The 21349-nt window shown below is 43.3% G+C and overlaps 1 protein-coding gene and 1 long non-coding RNA gene across 2 annotated transcripts; both read right to left on the bottom strand.

Annotated features, from left to right (window-relative positions):
- Positions 1 to 29: 29 nt before the first annotated feature.
- rrm1 (ribonucleotide reductase M1 polypeptide) lies at positions 30 to 7343 on the bottom strand. Its single transcript, XM_079584946.1, has 19 exons — positions 7085 to 7343; positions 6409 to 6497; positions 5569 to 5746; positions 5371 to 5471; positions 5212 to 5271; positions 5067 to 5106; positions 4428 to 4590; positions 4141 to 4282; positions 3967 to 4050; positions 3726 to 3887; positions 3160 to 3239; positions 2880 to 3081; positions 2615 to 2764; positions 2312 to 2533; positions 2152 to 2228; positions 1678 to 1813; positions 1498 to 1593; positions 1232 to 1420; positions 30 to 1151 (listed from the first exon to the last, which is right to left on the bottom strand). The coding sequence occupies exons 1-19, from the start codon at positions 7101 to 7103 to the stop codon at positions 969 to 971; spliced, it is 2373 nt and encodes a 790-aa protein (XP_079441072.1). The 5' UTR covers positions 7104 to 7343; the 3' UTR covers positions 30 to 968.
- A 3988-nt stretch (positions 7344 to 11331) lies between these two features.
- Positions 11332 to 14192, bottom strand: LOC306984499. Its single transcript, XR_013794555.1, has 7 exons — positions 13941 to 14192; positions 13763 to 13836; positions 13592 to 13664; positions 13359 to 13470; positions 13185 to 13238; positions 12607 to 12716; positions 11332 to 11719 (listed from the first exon to the last, which is right to left on the bottom strand). It is a non-coding gene; the product is annotated as an uncharacterized lncRNA (long non-coding RNA).
- Positions 14193 to 21349: the final 7157 nt, after the last annotated feature.

The raw sequence follows: 21349 nt of genomic DNA, 5'->3' as shown, positions 1-21349 counted from the left end.
TCACTGTTTTTAATGTATTTTTTTATGCTTGGTGAGCATGAGACCTCTTTCAAAACCTTTAACTCACAGTGACCTCAACACTTTTAAACAGTAATGTTTTTTAAGTGACATACTTTGAGGCCACTGTATATATATAATATATACAAACACACACTGTATATGTATATATAATGTACTCGGAGGCATTCTGGTTTCTGTCTTTGAAATTATAAAATGTTTTGTCATTAAAATACATAAATGTGCAGGGTTCTGTCCCTTGAAGTAAAACAATTACTTTAATATAAATTCATGTAAATGAATGTCAAAATCCTGAATACGTACATGCAGTGCTGGTTAGAGGTGCACGCGAACACATTTATAACCCCAGAGACCTCATGCACATGTTGCAGCTTGTTCAACACCTGCTGTTTGTGACACAGCTGCTTCATCCCATGAGGCCTCCAGGACTATTCATTACCCAATCACCTGCAGCCACATGCACCTCTACTGGAACGTCACACCTGTTCACATAACCATACGAATAAATGACCAGTTACTTGACTAAGGGTAATGCTGGTGGAATTACATCAGCCAACAAAATCATAAACTAGTGTTCAAATGTATATAAAAGAATATCAAATGACTTTCAGTATTTTTTATTTTATCAAAGCTAAACAAAACAAACATACCCTTCCAAAAACATTACACTATAAATTAAATTGTACAAGTGTTGACAATTTATTGACACAACCATGAGTTTTATAAAAAAAACTGCCAGAAGTAGCATATTCAAAATGACTCAAAAACCTCTTTTCACAAATCTGAACAAAGTTTGATCATACCAAAATTCTTTATTGTACACGGATGGAAAAGTATAATAATATTATTCATATGAATTATTCTCCATGCCCATTATAAAAGGTTTAATACTGTACAAGAGGCAAATTGTTAACCACCCTAATGATCCTCGCTGACAGCAGAGGTTCAGTTTATGAACCGCACATCACACAGTCGTCCCGGTTCTCCAGCGAGCAAACCATAGCGGCTATGTTGCGTTCTTTGGCTTCCTCATCACTTTTCTGCGTCTCCTTCAGTTTCTCTTTGTTCAGAGTGAACTGAATGGGGTTGGCAGCTGGTTTAGTTCTCAGGTAGTACATTCCTGTTTTAAGACCCTGTGGAGAGAAGTAGACGTACTAGTTATCCATCAACTCTAATTCCTAAACTTCCAAGGCTCATGAAGTATCTAGTTTACCTGCTTCCAGCCGTAGAAGTGCATGCTGGTCAGTTTGCCATAGTTGGGTTCAGCAATGTGAATGTTGAGGGACTGGCTCTGGTCAATGAAGGCTCCTCGATCTGCAGCCATCTTTAAGACAGTCTTTTGAGAGATCTCCCACACCGTCTTATACAGCTCCTTCAGGTCATCTGGTATTGTGGGAATGCTCTGCAAAAAGAATCACATTTAGAAAGTGACAAAGCAAAAAAAAGAAAAAAAAGTCATAATTGTAAATGCTAACTAACCTGGATGGATCCGTTCTGAGAAATTAGCTGGTTTTTCATTTCCTCGTTCCAAAGTCCTCGTTCTGTGAGGTCTTTGAGAAGATGTGGGTTCACGATCTAGAGGTAAACGAAACCCACTAGTTAATGATGTACAAAGACATCAGTTTATCTTGAAAACGTTCACTGTAACGTCAAGCCCACCTGAAACTCTCCAGACAGAACTCTGCGTGTGTAGATGTTGCTGGTGTAGGGCTCGATTGACTCATTGTTGCCCAGGATCTGAGCTGTGGAAGCGGTGGGCATGGGAGCCAGCAGCAGACTGTTACGCACACCATGCCTGGGGAGAAAAAGAACAATAAATATGTGCATATAAATATATATATATATATATTTTAGGGCTGCCCCCGACTTAAGATTTTTCTAGTCATTCATGTAAACCATTAGTCGACTAATCACACCTTTATATTAATTTAATTACTTAAATACTGTTAATAAAAACTCAATAAATTAGAAAATACCGTCAACAGCAAAGACAAAAAACAATATTAGGAACTAAACAAAATAAGGCAAATGATATGACCGAATCCATCAGTAAAACCTTTACAATATAGATAGGAATTATGCGATAACATTGAAAGTTTTAAATAACACATTTATGAATGCGCAGTTACTAACTTTGCGATCTTCTCCTTGAGTGCTGCCCAATCCCACAGGCCTGTAGGTGTCTTTTCCCACATATCATACTGCAGGATCTGTGAAATCACACCAGGAACAATTAGAGCTCTGTAAATCTCAACTAATATCTGATTTCATTAAACTATAACATCTAACTTACGCCCTTGCTCACAGGAGACCCAGGGTAGGTTTCATACGGTCCTAGTTCTGCAGCCAGCTCATAGCTGGACTCCAAGGCAGCGTAGTAGATGGTCTCAAAGATCTGTGTGTTGAGAAGTTGAGCCTCTGCGCTCTCGAAGGGGAAGCGCATGAGAATGAAGGCGTCGGCCAGACCCTGAACGCCAATACCGATGGGCCGGTGGCGCTTGTTGGAGTTCTCTGCCTGTCGATTGAGAGAGATTATCACACTCTGCAGCGATTACAATAATGCAGGATGGCTAAAACAGAATAAACAGCACTTGACCTCTTTCACTGGGTAGTAGTTGATATCGATGATTTTGTTCAGGTTCCTCACAATGACCTTTGTAACAGAGGCCAACTTCTGGAAGTCAAACGTTCGCTCTGAGGTGACGTACATGTTAAGTGCAATGGATGCCAGGTTGCAGACAGCCACCTACAAAGAGAGTTTGGTTCTTCATGACTGCACTTTCCAATAGAGTCAACATGTCATGTGACTGACAATAAGCTATATTATAATACTTTATGTAGGTATTCTGGACTCCCCCTACCTCATCCTTACTGGTGTACTCTACAATCTCTGTGCACAGGTTACTGGATTTGATGGTGCCCAGGTTTTGGTGGTTGCTCTTGCGGTTGCAGGCATCCTTGTAAAGCATGTAGGGTGTGCCGGTCTCTGTCTGAGACTCAATGATGGCATGCCACACCTGCTGAGCTTTCACCACACGCTTAGCTTTGCCCTCCTGCTCATAACTAAAACAAAACATCCCTGAATGATTAATAAACAATGACTTTCACAGTTTTACAGTAGTAGAATTAATATTTTCACACCTTGTGTAGAGCTTCTCAAATTCCTCTCCCCAGCACTCATCCAGCCCGGGACAGTCATTGGGGCACATCAGAGACCAGTCCTACATGGGATAGGAGGAGCCACATATGAGTTTTTGTTCATAAAATGAAGCATTTGAACTAAATTGTATTGGTTTTGTATACATAAACACAACCATTCAAAAGTTTGGGATCTGTGAGATTTTGTAATGCTTTTTAAAAGTCTTGTGTTCATCAAGGCTGGATTTATTAATTAAAAATACAGTAAAACAGTAATATTGTGAAGTATTAAAGCATTACAAAAACTTCTATTTTTATAGATTTTCAACTAATTTATTCCTGTGATGGTAAAGCTAATTTTTTTGCATCATTAGTGTCACATGATCCTTCAGAAATCATAATATGCTGATTTGCTGCATAAGTCGGGAAACTTCGTATCAATGTAGAAAACTGTTGTGCTGCTTAATATTTGTGGAAACATTTTTTTCCAGGATTCTTTGATGAAAAGAAAGAAATCTGGTATTTTAGATGCATCAAATATTTTTTTTTAGTTTAAAAAGTGTGCTCACCCCATTGGTCTCCACTCTCTTCATGAACAGATCAGGGATCCAGAGGGCATAAAACAGATCTCTAGCTCTCTGTTCCTCTTTTCCAGTATTCTTTTTGAGCTCTAGGAAGTCAAAAATGTCAAAATGCCAGGGCTCCAGGTACATGGCAAAAGCTCCTGGTCTCTGAGCGAGGAGGACAGAAAATGTCAGTAATTCAAGCCAAACTTAACCCCCCTTAAACATCACATGTAAAATGCCTTACCTTATTTCCTCCTTGGTCCACATAGCGTGCCGTGTTGTTGTAGACACGAAGCATAGGAACCAGGCCATTTGAGTTGCCATTTGTCTAAATGACAAAATATATTAAGTAAACCCAACTACTGAATTTTAAAATACCAGTGGAATGAATCTAAAGCAGAGGATGAAGAAAACTCACCCCTGCGATGTAGCTGCCAGTGGCTCTAATGCAGCTCACTGCCACCCCGATACCTCCGGCAGACTTAGAGATGAGGGCACACTGCTTCAGTGTGTCATAGATCCCATCAATACTGTCATCTTTCATAGCAAGCAGGAAGCAACTAGACATTTGACAAAATGAAGTTGCTTGTATTACGCATACAGTAGTCGACGGACTTGGCAAACAGTAAATAAAAAAACAATTGTTTTGAAAAACTGCCCCCTTGTGTCGGTTTGCGGTATAGTGACTGTTTTCCTAGTGTTCACCTGGAGAGCTGTGGCCGGTTGGTGCCAGCGTTAAAGAGTGTAGGAGAAGCATGAGTGAACCACTTTTCAGACAGCAGGTTGTAGGTTTCAATAGCTGCTGAAATGTCCTCCTTATGGATGCCCACGGACACTCTCATCAGCATGTGCTGTGGGCGCTCAGCGACTGAAAACAGAAGTGGTCACGGTGTCACAGGAACGTTTTCCATTAAGGTCAGTCTCTTTGTTCTTATTCACCTCACTTGCATTTTACAAGTAGCACCGGCGTTGATACACCAAAACACTTTTTCAGTATGTGAATGCTGTTTTACGTGACCACTAAGACACGAGTGAAGCACAAAGCTTTGTTTGCAAAATAAATAAAAGGTTAGCAATTAAATGTTACATCTCAGCCACAGAAACATTTGGATTCATGCGGAATGAGAGAGGTACGCGAGCCTATATATTTAAGCCTGTAGTGTGTTGTTTCACTGACGGAAGTATATATATACCCCCCCCCCCATCAAACCCAACCACTGCCAGTAGTTGGTCCATTACCACCGCAGTGGTACAAAACCTGCCACCGTCACAGCCCTACTCTCCATTTCCGTCATAATTTGACTATTTTATTTGCATAAAGTGGATTTTATTTAACTAACTTACCCTTTCCATTGATCTTCAGCAGATACGAGCGCTCCAATGTCTAAAATAAATGTTAAAGAATGAGATTAACACCACAAAATGACTTTCAAGCAAGCATTAGTGTATATATATTTTTTTTTTACATATTCTCTCGTTTCAGAATTACCTTGAAGCCAAAGAAGTTGTAAGAGAAATCTCTGTCAAATATGATGGCTGAGTTGAGGCGCTATGGAAATAAGGAAAAAACACAATTACAAATACTTAACCCAAAATGTGATTTTGCGGGGAGGAAAAAAAAAGCAGCAAACGTGCACATCATACTTACATCTTTGTTGGCCAAAACAAGATCAAGGGTTTCTTTTGAAATCATAGGCGAGTGGCGGCTATTCAGGGGATTCACATAGTTGTAGAGGTCCTCCATTACATCTATGATTGGAGGCAAGCGAGCAAATTAAAGGCATTAATTCACTATAGATTGTGAAGCGCCACATTGACGTGAAACGGGTGATGCATGGCCACTCACCACTGAAGACCTTCTTAGTTTCTTTGTGCAGGTTGGACACAGCGATGCGTGCTGCTAGGATGGCATAGTCGGGGTGTTTGGTGGTGAGGGTGGCAGTGATCTCAGCAGCCAGGGTGTCCAGCTCTACTGTGGTCACGCCGCTGTAAAGGCCCTGAATCACCTTCATTGTGATCTGAGTCTGCAAAACAAAACCATGCGACTTAGGGTCAGAGCTTTACATTTGGTTTCTTGGAAGATGCTTCTTGAAATGACTTGATACAGGGCCGTATATGGAAGACCTAGAGAGGACAGGATGTTATGGAAGTTTCTAAGCATTATGTTTGAGGGTGGCCAAATACAGTTTGTTTCAATATTAGTAGGGTGTTGGCTCTTCTAACAGAAGTTGGAAGTGGCCTGTTCTGAATGTACTGATGAACTGACTAGTTTCACAGACAGGTCTTAGATTAAGCCAGAATTAGGTCTCACATCTCAGTTTAATTAGGTAATCCAAGTAGCTTTTATAAATGTGCCTTAGAAAAACATTACTGGTGAGTATCTTTAGACAAAACAATGGCACTGACAAATTTTAAGATATGTCAGTGCAAGTTGCTTTCAGTTAAGACAGCTCAAACATGCATTTTAGTCCAGGTTTAGGCTTAAGCCTCGTCAGTGAAACCGGGGGAAATTGTATTATGTGACTAGGCCAAGGGTTTTCGAATTGGATGGGGGGGATAATTGCACAGAAATAATCATATTTGGGGGCCACGGCATCTAAAAGATTGAAAACCCCTTGACTAGGGAATGGTTGACCATGGAAAGTGTGTCAAATTTAAGATGTTTTGAAGCATTTTCATAACTTACAGGATCGACAAATTCAGAGTTGAGTCCATAGCAAAGTTTCTGGATGCGTGATGTGATTTTGTCAAACATAACACGCTCCTGGCGCCCATCTGAGACAAGAAAAACAAAAACATCAGATAAATAAAAATTACCCATTTAAAATATTAAGTCAAATATAATAACACCCATAATAAAGAATACATGGACATGATATGAACTGCAAAAAAAAGACATGAAATGTGCATCAAAATATGCTGCTTGTGAGTGTGGTATAACAACTTAAAGCTATTATAACCTGTAACTTGACGATGTAGTTACCAGCTATGACCTAGTTAATAAAGCGGTTGGCGCCAACTTTGAGTTAACAAAGAGAACAGCTAACTTAGTCGGCTGCTAACATAAACACATATTCCCAAAGATTAAGTTATGTAGTTGGAAAAGTCAATATAATAACACACAGCAAATAATTATGCGACCTTATCCAAGACTTAAAATGAAATCAACAGATTTACATTCTTCTCTTTACGTGTTGAACCCCGATTAAGGTCAATAAATGTCTGCCATCCTTGTAGTTGTGATGAGAACAATACAGAAACAGTAGTTACACTTATATTGTTTGTCATTTAAAATGCACCTTTTTTTTTACTAACGTTATATTGCAAATGAACAAGTACTTGGAGGATGAGTGGAACTTTACCTCGCTTGATCACGTGCATGATTAAGGTCTCTGGTAGACAGCACAATAACAAAAATAAAAATACACAAACAGTAGCTGTTCTTTGTGGATAAAGTGTTGTCCTGCTGGCCGGCCTCTCAGCTGCTCCTGACAGTTGTTATGAACAAGTGCTGAGCGCGAAAACACGAACCCGCCAGAACGTTCTTCATCAACTTCCGGAACAAGAATCTTAGCCAATGGGCTTTCGCTCCTTCTTCTTCGTCGTCATCAAATTTATTAGACAACGGAAAGGAGTGATGTAACATTATTCTCGTTAGCTTACATAAAAAAAGTATCGATACAAATATAAAACATCATATACCTTACCTGCTGAAAATACCCTACGTACATAGGTTTAAAATGTACATAGTACTTAAGTTAAAGTAGATACTCAAAAATGTTACTCATTTAAAAGTCTAAATACCGAGCAATACTTCTTATAAAGGTATCCATATTTAATTTAATATTTTAAAAGTATTTAAAAGTAACAATTAAATACTTTTGTCTCCTCACTTTAGTATTTTATTGTTTAATTATTGAGGAAAGATTTAAGGCATTATCACATGTACTTTTAAGCCTACATGAAATTGTAATAGAGTAGGAAGTATAATTGTTTCCCCTTGTAACGTTAAGTGTTTTTTTTATGGAATATTTCCGTATTAATTATAAATTATGTATCCACGCAAATCAGATTTAAAATGTAAATGTAAAGTACCCTCGTAATCGTTAATCAAAATAACTTCCCCTCCTTTTTGCAGCGTTATCTTTTCTCTGATGACGTGTTTACTGGCACGAGGGAGGGAGGGACAACCTGTCACTCACATGACATCACAGCAATAGTCCCGATGGACAAAATCAAGTCCCGTCATAAAAAAGTTTCTTGTTGGAGAAGCTGTTTCACTCAGATATGTTTCAATAGATCGCAACTTCCATTTCATACTGCCTTTAAAGGGGAGATGAAACATCCATGTTTTGGCACTGGTAGTAGCTATATATTACAAAAATCACCTTGCCTAATTTTTTTTTTTTTTTAAGTTGTTAAAACCACATATATGACAAATTATTTTCGTAATTTCTAGCTAGCTTTCTAGATAGCGAGTCGCCATTTTGAAGTGACGTCACAGCCTACGTAACGGGGTTGGTTGGGTCCAATGGTTAGTGAAGAGAATGCAGCATTTCTTTACCTGACTGAGTGCGCGCTTGATTTAAAATGGAGGAAGACGAACTTGAAAGACCTGTTGAGCCCGTGTGTCCCATTGCCTATGCATTTGAGCCGATACGGCGTGAGAACCGAGCAGTGGTACGTCGGTATGTCGAACAGCCGGTGGTGGTTTGGGGAGAAGAGCGGGTTGGGAACGCTACCTGGTGTCAGTGTGGCTGCTGTACTGCGATGCCCACCGTTTCAGAGTCTATCTGCTGTCAAGAGGCTGATCTTGACCATGTATTGCGTGGTCAGTGTTGTGCCCGTTCATACTTAAAAAGAACTAGCTCAAAGTTCAGTTCACACAGATGATAATGAACTAGTTCGTTCATAGTTTTTTTTTTTTTTTTTAAATGAACTAAGTTCACATATCTAAAAATGAACTAGTTCACGTTCATTTTTTAAAATTCTTTTAACAAAGATGTAGGCTATTATTAATAATAATGTTATTTCAACACAGTATCTCGTTATTTCGAAATAATATGTGTGCGTGCATCTGTAAATCCGGTGACGCGTGTATTGATTATTAATAAACAAGTGTTCTCTTACGTAGAGTTCTCTCGTACTGCGTCGAAAGAACGCTACGGGAAAGATATTTCTTTGTCGAGATTGAAGCCAAAAATTAATCCTTAATTTTGTAATATTGTAAAACGCTTTTCTGAAGCATACAACCTAGGCGGAGCAATACAGCTCACCCATTGGCTGCTCTGCCAGAAAAGCACAGCCTATGCGAGGCCAGGACGCTGACCAATGAGGACGCTTCGCGCCCTTCTGCGTCACCTCCCGCCCAAACAGGCGTGGCCTAGGCCTATAAATACGAGCATAGCTGTCCAACACGCCGATTTTCTAAAATTCAACGAAGCTGCACGCATCGCTGGATTGATTCGAGCCGCCACAGCCGTTTGGATACAAGCACCTCAGCAGGACGAGCCCTTACCTGAAGCCGCTGGTCATCGCCGCCTTCAGCCGCCGTTCCCTGCTGCGCTTCTCCGGCGTGGATATATCCTTTCAGTTTTGTGTGTGTTTTGTGTGTGTGTTCGCCTACCGCGTCACACGCTTTTTCCTCACAAAAGAGCACGAGTGTCTTTTTAAAGATGTCTCGCTTTTCCTGCGGCTCCTGCCGAGCCGCGCTCATCGACGGGGACCACCACGAATTGTGTGTTTCCTGCTTGGGCGAGGAACATGCAGCTATCGCTCTCGGTGATGGCGGCTGCCATCACTGCGACGTGATGCCAATCGCGACTCTGCGGACTCGCCTTGCATCTTTCGCCGAAGCTGCTCAACCGCCCCCTGTAGCGCCGCGCCGTAAAAAGCGCCGTGCTCAGCGGGCCCCGGAACCTCCCTCCACGAGGAGCTCGCCGCCGCCGCCGCTAGCTCCTCTCTACGTTTCGCTCGAGTCGCTCACCGACGGACAACAGCCGCAGCCCGCCGCTTTGTCCGTTATGGAAGACGACCAGCAAGCTGTATCTGAGGGAGATGATGATTGCTGTTCGCTTCTCGCTTCGGAGAGCGAGGGTTGGGCGAGCTCCGTGGACCTCCCCTCCCCCGCTGTTCGTGAGCGCAGAGGAGGGAAGATCAGCATCGAGGCGGAACTGATGCGTCTGCTCACACAGTCCGTGTCGAGCCTCGGCCTCGATTGGTCGACGCCCGAACAACCTGCACTCAACCGGCTGGATGGACGCTTCCTCTCTGGAGACCGCGCTGCGCCCCCCTCCAGACACGCACCGTTTCTTCCTGAGCTTCACGAAGAGGTAGCGAAATCGTGGAAGGCGCCATTTTCAGCCAGAGTACGTACTTCTGCCTCGCCAGCATTCTCCGTAGTGGACGGTGCTCGAGACAGAGGCTACCACGCTCTCCCTCCGGTCGAGGAGGCGGTAGCGACTCACCTTTGCCCACCCTCTGCTGGACGGCGGGCTAAGGGAGTCCTACCATCCAAAGCTTGCCGCACGTCGTCAGCTCTGAACGGTCGCGTGTATTCCGCCGCCGGACAAGCTGCATCGGCGCTGCACACCATGGCGGTGCTCCAAATCCACCAGGCCAACCTCCTCTGCAAGCTAGACGAGGAAGGCCCGGGCGCGATCAGTGTTCCGGACTTGCGTAGCGCCACGGACCTAGCTCTTCGCGCTACAAAGTCCGCCGCACACGCCATCGGCAGGATTATGGCCACAGCTACTGTTTCCGAGAGACATCTATGGCTGACTCTCTCTGAAATGGCGGAATCCGAGCGCTCTGCTTTTCTCGACGCCCCCATTTCACCGGCTGGCCTCTTCGGATCCTCCGTGAAGGACTTCGCGGACCGATTCGCCGAGGTACAGAAAACTTCGCAGGCCATGAGACATTTCCTGCCAAAGCGCTCCAGTTCCGCAACAGGCCGCCCTAAACAGCCGCCTGCCCGAACTCAGCAGCGCCCCGCGCCCGCCGCACCGGCCCAGCAGCAACAGGCCCGAGAGAGACCACGGTCTCGCTCCGCCGGACGCCGCCCGCCACCGCGTGGTCCTCGGCCCAAGATTTCGATCAAGCCCGAGGCCTCGGCGCCATCCTACACAGCAAAAACGCCAGTGTACATTTAACTCAATTTGAGTCCCATTTAACACTCCTGAAATGTATATATGACTCCCTCCATTTTGGAGTTAAAATAACACTTTTGAAAGTGTGAAATATATACATTACTCGTGGAGTACATTTGAACACTTACAGTGTTTAAAAATAACACTTTTGAAAGTGTTAAATATATACATCACTCATGGAGTACATTTGAACACTTACAGTGTTCAAATGTATTCCGTGAGTAATGTATATATTTCACACTTTCAAAAGTGTTATTTTAACTCCAAAATGGAGGGAGTCATATATACATTTCAGGAGTGTTAAATGGGACTCAAATTGAGTATAAAAGCAAATAATTTAACCTAACATTAAATGCACATCAAAACAATCCAGAAAGTTAAATTGTAACCTTAGTCTGGGAACATAGTAGAATTCATTTCATTGTAAGGTTAAAAAAAGGCAAAATGCAAACAGTTGTTTTAACAAACTAGTTTTTTTTATTAACGAACAAGCCCCTTTACATCATAGGTTAACTTTTAAAATAAATTATGAAGGCACAATAAAGGCATTTCTGTCATCATGATTATGTGAAAGCTGCTCATCAAATTGTCTGTATCTCTGTAATATTTCAAGTCCTGTACATGTCAGTGAATGCAAGTCCTGTGAAGTTGAGTACCTTCGACTTTGCAACAGTACAGCAGTACTTGAGTCAACACAACATTCAGCGGATGAACAACAGTTGCAGGATATGAGTGGATCAGTTGTGTCCAGTTGCTAACAGTAAAGTTCAGTGCATATATAGTTGTTTCACAGAGCAGGAAAGGCCGTGCAGATCCAACTTTATCAAAATATCCTGGAGTGCTGGTTCCCTACACAACACAAAACCAGACCAATTACAATTAATACTTGTGTTTTATAAATACAAGTTTATGGTGGAAAAAGTTAAATCATCTTAGACTTTTGTGACTCAAACAAGAAACTATTTTGGTTAGATTAAGACTTGAATTTACTTTTTTCCAAGTAAATAAAATACTTAATTCAACAACAACAAAAAAAAAAGTAAATTCTGTCAAATTATTCACCCTCATGTTGTTCCAAACCAGTAAGAGTTTTGCTCATCTTCAGAACAATTAATGAAGATATTTTTTATAAAATCTAAGAGATTTCTGTCCCTTCATCAACAGCCTTTTCAACTATAAATTCCAAAGCCACAGAAAGGTATAAAAGAAATCATAAGTAATCCATGTGACTCAAGTTTAACCTCAATTTTTTTTATTACGAAGCAACAAGAGTGCTTTGTTTGCACGAAAAACAAACAAAAAAACTCAACTTTATTTACAAATTATTAATCTTCAATGCACGCTTACTTAACATCTGCTCTCACGTCAACAACATGCACGAGTTGTAATGTTCTCATGAACGCATGTTGGAAATTAATATTTTATAAATTAAGTGGTAAATGTTTTATTGCTGCAAACACAGCACTTGCATAGTCAAATTGATATTAAAACACTGGCATCACATGGAGTACTTTAATGATATACCTTTATACCTTTCTGGGGCTTGAAAGTGGTAGTTGCGTGGACTGTCAATGGAGGGACAGGAAGCTTTCAGATTTCATTAAAAATATCTTCATTTGTATTGTGAAGATGAAAGAAAGTCTTACATGTTTGGAACGAGATGAGGGTAAGTAATTAATGACATAATTTCCATTTTTGGGTGAAATAACCCTTTAGGAATAAATTAAGACACGCACATTACGAAATCTCACTAAATGGTCAGCTGCCGGAAGAATCTTTGTTCCCTTCTGGTGGCTTTGTGATGTTGGGGGCAGGTGATGGGCAGGGATTTCCCAATCAGTTGAGTCTAAAATTAAAAAGCAAGAAAACATCTACCTGTCAAATCATGAAAACAATTGGTTTGAAAATTCGTTTTAAGTAAAAAGAAAAGAAAAAAAAAATTAAGAAATCCAAAATTTCCACAAGTTAAAAAATAAATACGACCTCACGTTATGTCAATCACGCTTGCACACTGCCTCCGAAACTTTCATCCGTCATTAAAAAAAATCTAAACGGGTTTGATTTTCTGCGTTTTTCGCATCCGTAACAAGCAGTTTGAATGGTGCTTTGACAATTTTTCTTTGACGAAAAAACACATATACGAAAATTTCGGACTCAGTGTGCAATGGCCTTTACTTTTGTAAAGTAATTTGACAAATTCAAAATGAGTGTCATGAAACACAAAAAAATCTAGTTATACCAAATGGCAACAAAACAATGATTAATTTTTTACCTTTATGCACATGATTCTCTCATATGTTGTGTTAAATCTTACCTTCACTAGGTTCTAGTATACACCAAGCCTGGTAGGTGCATCATAGAAATGCTCCTAGCAAACACAAATAGCTAAATCAATACATTTAAACGTGAAAGCTTATCCAAACATCAACCTAAATTTAATCTGACAAATACATTTTGCATAAATATTGAATCTGAAAGAATTACTTACCCATTTAAAAAAACGTGAACCTCTAAATAAGGAAATAAAGTGGCAATTTCCCGTGCGTTGTTGGTCCGAAGTTTGTGGAGTTGAGGTTCTGTTTTCAGTTAAGATAGGTGTGCTGGCAAACGAGAGTAAAAGATAGTTTGAGGATAAATACATTATGATATTTGCACATCACAAATATTGTCATAAAAAATATCATTATGAAATACGTATTGTAAATGAGTTAAAACACTTACTTTGTGTTTTCACTGTTAAATGCAAACTCCGTGTCTGCACTGCGTCACGAGTCAAAGATGTAACGGGCCTAGTCTGTGAGAAAGGTTTAGGCGCGCACATCATATAAATATCGTTATAAAACAATATAATGCCATGAAATACATGTTTTAAATTTGGTTAAAAACACTTACTTTCGGAGTTTTCCCTGTTAGTGTTACAAGCAATCCTCGTCGTCGTCAGCTCCGTATTGAGCCAAAGATGTCGCCTTTGAGAAAAGTTTCGGCTCGGTTCAGCGCGCAGAGCATTTAAATATCGCTATAAATCAATATGTTAAAAAAATACATATTGTAGATTAGACAAAACACGTACTTTCGTCGTTTCCCTGTGTAAAAGCAACCTCATCCTCGTCTGCTCCTCATCGCGCGTCGACGGAAATGCCTTTCTGAGAGCGGTTTAGCCGTGCACAGCACATAAATATTGTTATAAAACAATATGATGTAATAAAATGATATAAAATGCATACATAAACACTTAATATGATATTATATCTGCGTTGTCCCTCCTTATATGCCTTGCGGCGCGAGTCAAAGAAAATGGCGTCTTTGAAAAAAGTTTCAGTTCGTTTCGTCGCGCCCAGCGCGTAAATGTCCCGGATGTAACTAATTACACTCTCTCGGTGTTATAGATTTAACTCTACATATTTTCACCAGCCAGAGGGTGCGGTTTACACTAGCAGTGTTAATTCAACACCAGAAAATTAACTCTTTACTCTAGGACTCTTTAACACCAGGATTTCAACACTGGAGATTTTGCTGTGTAGCCCTGCTAGGAAAAAGACGGTGTTCGGGTCCCGCTGCGGCCGGACTTCCACCAAAGATTCCCGCTTGTACAGCCCTAAGTTCCGCGTTTGTACCAGTGTACTCAGCAGCCAACAAACCGGCCGTAAAGCCCGTTTGCCTGCACACAAACGCCGTTTTCACGGCGACCCAGATAAATCTAAAAAAGAGTTTAATTTCTGGTGTTCCGGCCAAGGCCGATGGTGTAATGTGTGTAACTGCAATGCCCACCCAGTGCCCATTCATTCACACAAGCACAGCCCCGTTCAACACAGGGTTTGCACACATAAAATCGGCTCACACCGATTGTGCTTTACGTGTAGTGAGCGTGCCCACTGTCCAGTGCCCACAACCACTACACACTGCACGTTCCGCGGTTTCTGTAAAAACGAAACTAACGAACGGTCAGTCAGTACACAAACACAGTGTCCCCGGTGTTATAAATGTGCCCGCCACCAAGCGCCCACGTTTATTCACAAACATAACGAGCCCCGTAGGGCTCGCCCCGCGTGCTCTCTCTCAACTCAGAGAGTCGAGCGCGCGCGGGACGCATACTGTGTTAAACATGTCCCCCGCCTCAAACGCCACGGCGTCCATGTTACAGCACATGGTTGCTCTCGTGTCGCCGCCATTTCGCGACCAGAGCCCAGATCACATTCAACCCCTAGTCACACGTGCAGATGCATGGGAACGACTACCCGGGGTTTCAGAATGGGTGCTAGAGACTATAAAAAGAGGCTATTCGCTACAGTTTTATCGACGCCCTCCCCGTTTCACGGGAAAAGTCGAAACCACGGTAAAAACAGAAGTAGCACATCTACTTCGAGCCGAAATAGCGAAGCTATTGAGCAAAGGGGCCATAGAGCCTTTATCTCAAGCTCAGAGCGAAGGGGGCCTGTACAGCAGATATTTCCTGGTACCGAAGAAAGACGGGGGTCTCAGACCCATTTTAGATCTGAGGCGTCTGAACAAAACGCTTGCAAAGCGGAAGTTCAGAATGCTCACGACCAGAAGTATCCTCGCGCAGATTCGCCAAGGAGACTGGTTTATGGCAATAGATCTGAAAGACGCGTATTTTCACATACAAATTGCGTCACGTCACAGGCGATTTTTGAGATTCGCCGTCGAGGACCGGGCATATCAGTACACAGTCCTGCCATTCGGCCTATCCCTAGCACCTCGTACATTTACAGTGTGCATGGACGCGGCGCTGGCACCCCTGAGACTCCGGGGCGTTCGAATTCTGAACTATTTGGACGATTGGCTAATTCTGGCTCAGTCGCCGTCAGAACTCGCTCACCACAAGACACTAATACTCGATCACCTCGAGTGCTTAGGTCTGAGAGTCAATTGGGAGAAAAGCTCACTGTTTCCCAGTCAAAGGATCTCCTTTTTAGGACTGGAACTGAACTCACTGTCTATGACAGCACAGCTGTCATCACAGCGCAGGCGAAATACCCTGCAAATGGCGAAATCCTTCCTCAGTGGCCACATAGTGCCACTCAGGAGATTTCAGAAAATGCTGGGCCTCATGGCCTCAGCCTCAACAGTGCTGCAGTTGGGCCTGCTGCGCATGCGCCCACTACAGTTCTGGTTGAGAGCGCGTGTACCGCGCCGAGCATGGCTACACGGTCGTTATCGCCTCAAGGTCACTCAGGAATGCATTTCAGCCCTGACACCATGGAGAGCGTCAGACTGGTACCGGTCAGGTGTAAGCCTGGGGACTTCCTCGAGCCTGAAGGTGGTGTCCACGGACGCGTCCACCTCAGGCTGGGGAGCACTGCTCGACGGCAATCCGCTCTTTGGCCAGTGGTCAGAGCGAGCCGAACTACCGCACATAAACTGCCTGGAAATGATGGCAGTGGACTTTGCGCTGAGGCGCTTCTGTCCCCGGATAAAAGGACACCACGTCCTGGTCCGCTCGGACAACATGTCGGTAGTAGCCTACATAAACCGCCAGGGTGGCGTGAGATCCCGGAACCTATTCAGGTTAGCGGAACGCATACTGGTGTGGGCCCAGCACAACCTGCGCTCGTTAAGAGCAATGCACGTGCCAGGCCACTTGAACGTAGGCCCGGACAGACTCTCACGGAACAACGTTCCCACGGGAGAGTGGTCCCTACACACACAGACAGTGCGTCTGCTGTGGAAAACGTTCGGCAGAGCGGAAATAGACCTGTTTGCAAACCAGGAAAACGCTCATTGCCCAGAATTCTTTTCGAAGAGTGCGAACGCGCTGGCCAGAGTATGGCCCCGCCGCCCGCTCTATGCTTTTCCTCCTGTCTCACTCCTGCCTCAAGTGCTGGAGCGTATCAAGGAGAGCGGATGCTCAGTACTGCTAGTTGCTCCATTCTGGACGAATCAGACCTGGTTCCCAGCTTTGATGCGACTGAAAAGTACTGCCCCATGGCCGATTCCAGTGAGGAGAGACCTCCTCTCACAGGCCAAGGGTTCGATTCTGCATCCTCACCCCGAGCTTTGGTCCCTACACGTATGGGCCATAAACGGGTACCCGCTAACCTCCCAAGAGGAGTGTTAGACACGATCGAACAAGCTAGGGCTCCGTCTACTAGACGGCTCTACGCTTCCAAATGGTCGGTGTTCTCTGGATGGTGTTCAGATCAAGGTCTGTCACCACTTCAGTGTGGAGAACCGGAGATTCTCTCCTTCTTGCAAGAGCTATTGGATAAGGGAAGAACCCCATCCACGCTCAAAGTCTATGTGGCTGCCATATCAGCGTTCGTTAATCCAACGCTTGGCCGTTCACTAGGCAGGAACGACCTGGTGGTCCGCTTCCTGAGAGGCGCCAGGAGGTTAAAGCCTCCAAGGCCTCCTTCAGTCCCCGTTTGGGACCTTTCTACAGTGTTGAACGCTATGAAAGGGGCCCCTTTCGAGCCTATTCACTCAGTTGACATGAAACACCTGTCTCTCAAGACCGTGTTTCTTTTGGCTCTCGCTTCAGTGAAGCGTGTGGGAGACTTGCAAGCGCTCTCAGTGAGAGCTTCTTGTATGGAGTTCGGTCCAAACGACTCTATAGTCGTATTGAAACCGAAGCATGGGTACGTGCCTAAGTCCCTCAACACACCGTTCAGGGCTCAGGTCATCTCCCTGTCGGCCTTGCCGGCCTCAGAGGACGGAAATAGCTCCCTTTGCCCGGTCAGGGCATTAAGAGCTTACGTGTCCCGCTCCGCTGTTTTTCGACAGACGGAGCAGCTCTTCGTTTCGTTCAGCGGGCGCTCCAAGGGACGAGCCGCAACGAAACAGAGTCTGTCTCGATGGGTAGTGGACGCCATTGCGCTAGCCTACGCATCTAGAGGCTTGGAATGCCCTTTGGGCATCAGAGCACATTCCACGAGAGGCATGGCCTCTTCATGGGCTTGGTATAGCGGAATCTCGTTACATGATATCTGTATGGCGGCAGGCTGGGCCTCCCCGTCTACATTTATTAGGTTCTATAACCTAGAGGTTCCTGCGTTGCAGGCTAAACTGCTCTCGGTCTAGAAGACTATGTATAAGTGTTCCTGCCCCGCTTTGCGGCCCAGGTCACTTCAATGGTAATATGTACAAGTGCTCCTGCCCCGCGCTGCGGCCCAGGTCACTTCAATGTCTAATATGGATAAGTGTTCCTGCCCCGCGCTGCGGCCCAGGTCACTTCAATGTTTAAGCATCACTCACTGACAATGTGTCCCATGAGCATGCTATTACCCCTCATATATATCTATATTTACATATATATGCTATTATGCCTTAAGAGGCACTACTATAAGGGATGATGCTTTTTTAGCCGCTCTCCCTATACTTCTTGGGGTAGGCGCTTGTATACCAGGGCGCGCGCGCCCTTAGGTGTCTGTGTCGATCCAAGAACACGCACGGCGGTTTGCATAGGGTTCCCGTAGCGTTCTTTCGACGCAGTACGAGAGAACTCTACGTAAGAGAACGTACTCGGTTACTAACGTAACCTCGGTTCTCTCTAGGAGAGGGAACGAGTACTGCGTCTCATGCCGTGCGTGTCCACGCTGCGTCGCTTCATTGACGAAAATCGGCGTGTTGGACAGCTATGCTCGTATTTATAGGCCTAGGCCACGCCTGTTTGGGCGGGAGGTGACGCAGAAGGGCGCGAAGCGTCCTCATTGGTCAGCGTCCTGGCCTCGCATAGGCTGTGCTTTTCTGGCAGAGCAGCCAATGGGTGAGCTGTATTGCTCCGCCTAGGTTGTATGCTTCAGAAAAGCGTTTTACAATATTACAAAATTAAGGATTAATTTTTGGCTTCAATCTCGACAAAGAAATATCTTTCCCGTAGCGTTCTTTCGACGCAGTACTCGTTCCCTCTCCTAGAGAGAACCGAGGTTACGTTAGTAACCGAGTACGTTTTCTCTAAAAGTGTCGACTCGGCTGCAAAGATGAAGTTGACGATCGCCATCTCCGTGTGAACGCGCTTATAGAGAGAAATGCACATAAATAAGCCTAATAATGGATTATCAGAGAGTAGCCTTTTTCTTTTTTCGTTTTGAATTATTTCGTTTAAAAACATCTCAAGCTTTGTGTATTTGTCATGTCTGTGTGAGGCATACACTGAGTTTCGTTAAGTTAGGATGTGCTCTAGTTCACGTGCAATAAGTGAGCGCGCGGGCGCCTCCGTTATATTTGTTTCGTCGGCCTATTCATTAAATACAGGCAATTGGTTGATGAAAAATTGATTAACATTAAGATACAATTTATACAAAACGAAATTCACTTTAAAGAAAGGCTTTCTATAACAACTTCAACTTCAACGGTCAAAATCATGTCTGACCCGCTCCATGTCTCATATTGCGCATATCCTATCTCGGTCGTGCTGTTCACTTTTCATAAATCAACATAGCCTAAATGGAAAAAAAAAAATAACATTATATACAAATATGAAATGCGCTTTTTTAAATGGCTACAACAGTAGCCTATAGTAGGCCTACATAGCCTACTCTCTAGCCTATTTGTACAAATTTCTGCACATTAATTTAATTCTGAATGTTGCACACACAAGTTCGAAAGGCATTTGTTCAAATCAAGTTCACGGATAATTGTGCGTGCATTTATAAGCCTAATCATTATGATACTAAAATCCTAACAAATAGGCTATGTACAAAAAAATCAGATGAGCCCATAATATGAACGGTTAAGCATTTTCCTCCCATAGAAAACCATTAGGCCTACTGCACCCACACACCGGACGCGAATAGCGCGTCAGGCGCGAGTGATTTCAATGTTAAGTCAATGCAAAGACGCGTTACACGCGTTTGACTCGCGCCTGACGCTGGGTTCACACCGGACGCGGGAGCGGCGCGGAACGGAAAATCACGCGCGGCCCGGCGCGTGCCTGTTCACACCAGACGCGTATTCTTCGCCGAGGTCGACAAGCGCTTCTGCTCAGTTGTTGTTTATTCAGAGCTATTTTTTACATCATGGTTAAGTAAATAACCTCATAAAATGAATACACCATGTTTCTGTAACCAAGAAGTTTGTACACTTCTTTTATTAATCCGTTGTCGAGACACACCTGCAGCCAGAGAGAGAATATGGTAGACAGTAGCCTAGTAGGCTAGTGTAGATATACCGTTGAAATAGGCTATACATCCTCTCTTCAAATTTAAAATCTATTTTCCTCTTCCTGTTTCCCAGTGCGAGTAATTTGACATCATCCATTTTCACTTATCAACTCCTGCCTGCCTCTCTCTCTCTCTTTCCCTGTTTGTTTGTGTGTTCTCGCGGTATTTTAATTAGAAAATTGACGCGGATCACTCGCGGCTCGCGCAAAAAATAGACCAGACGCCGAAACTGGCGCTTCACTATGGAACGCCAAAAGGGTCAAATTGCGCCACTAACGAAACGCCTTTCATTCTCAAAACGCCGGTGTTTACGGCGTTTAAGACGAAAAGACGCCGCAAAGTACGCCGGTCTGTGGTACAAACGCCGCAAATTACGGCGTTTGCAAAGCAAAATCGCCGTCATTATCGGCCTTTTTTTTATCCAGCCAATGACGCCGTTTCTGACGCCGCAGGCCATCCATAGTGCGCCGTAATTTGCGGCGCTTCTGTCTGACAAAGACGGCGTATAAAGCGGCGTTTTGTAAAATATTATAATCAGCCCCTCCCTTTTCTTCAAAGTTCAGCCCATCTAATTTAGTAGATGGAAAGACTTATGTAGGAGATTGTCGATCTGAATGATCGGTTCTGTTTTTTCTAACGTTGTTATTATAGTGTTTGGGTTTTTATCGTGTCATTGTTTTATTTCTTCATTGGGCGCGTGTATCCCCATTTTTCCTTTATCATATGTGGGTTTTAAATACATGAGATTTCCCAGCAAACTTAGGCTACTACCTTCAATAGGGCATTAGTGTCGTTTTGCTCTTAATGATAGGGATCGACCGTATTATTTTCTTTAGGCTACGTTTCGTTTCTTTTGTGGTCTGTCTTTTAAATTTCGGAAGACTATACCCGATAGCTGACAACTGATCGAGTAGAAGACGGTATGCTCTTATTACGGAAATGACAGCTTAGCAACTGTTTTAAGCCCGCTTGGCTGCTGTGGGTCCGTTTATTGCTGATTAATGATTTAGATATGCCAGGGTAATAATGTACATGCTTCACGATATTGTCCATTTCGGTTTTTAAGATCATAAAACTCTTTTAGAAGTTCCCATGATAGTCCACGAACGGAGGAAGAGCCTTCCTAAACGATTGAACTATTAAAACTATTATGACTCCAGCCCAAGCGAGGAATACCGCTGCTCTTGACCATCATACAAGACTGTAATATATTTCACATATAAATGATTTATCAGGCTGCCATTGCCTTAAAATGGACATTAATATTGCTAACAGTGAATAATATATTTGTACTACCTTAACGGTTCATTCTGGTGTCATAAAATATGACGATTATAAGACTGTTTTTTTGTTTGTTTTT

Source organism: Phoxinus phoxinus, assembly GCF_949152265.1.
Source record: "Phoxinus phoxinus genome assembly, chromosome: 17".
Lineage (NCBI taxonomy): Eukaryota > Metazoa > Chordata > Actinopteri > Cypriniformes > Leuciscidae > Phoxinus > Phoxinus phoxinus.
This window is presented reverse-complemented; position numbering and strand designations above follow the sequence as displayed.

Excerpts from the sequence above, each read along its gene's own strand:
- rrm1 (XM_079584946.1), bottom strand. Across the intron at positions 5,272-5,370 it reads TTGTTTTGGCCAACAAAGAT|CGCCTCAACTCAGCCATCAT; the intron begins GTAAGTATGATG and ends TTATTTCCATAG. Across the intron at positions 3,240-3,725 it reads AGAGAGTGGAGACCAATGGG|GACTGGTCTCTGATGTGCCC; the intron begins GTGAGCACACTT and ends TATCCCATGTAG.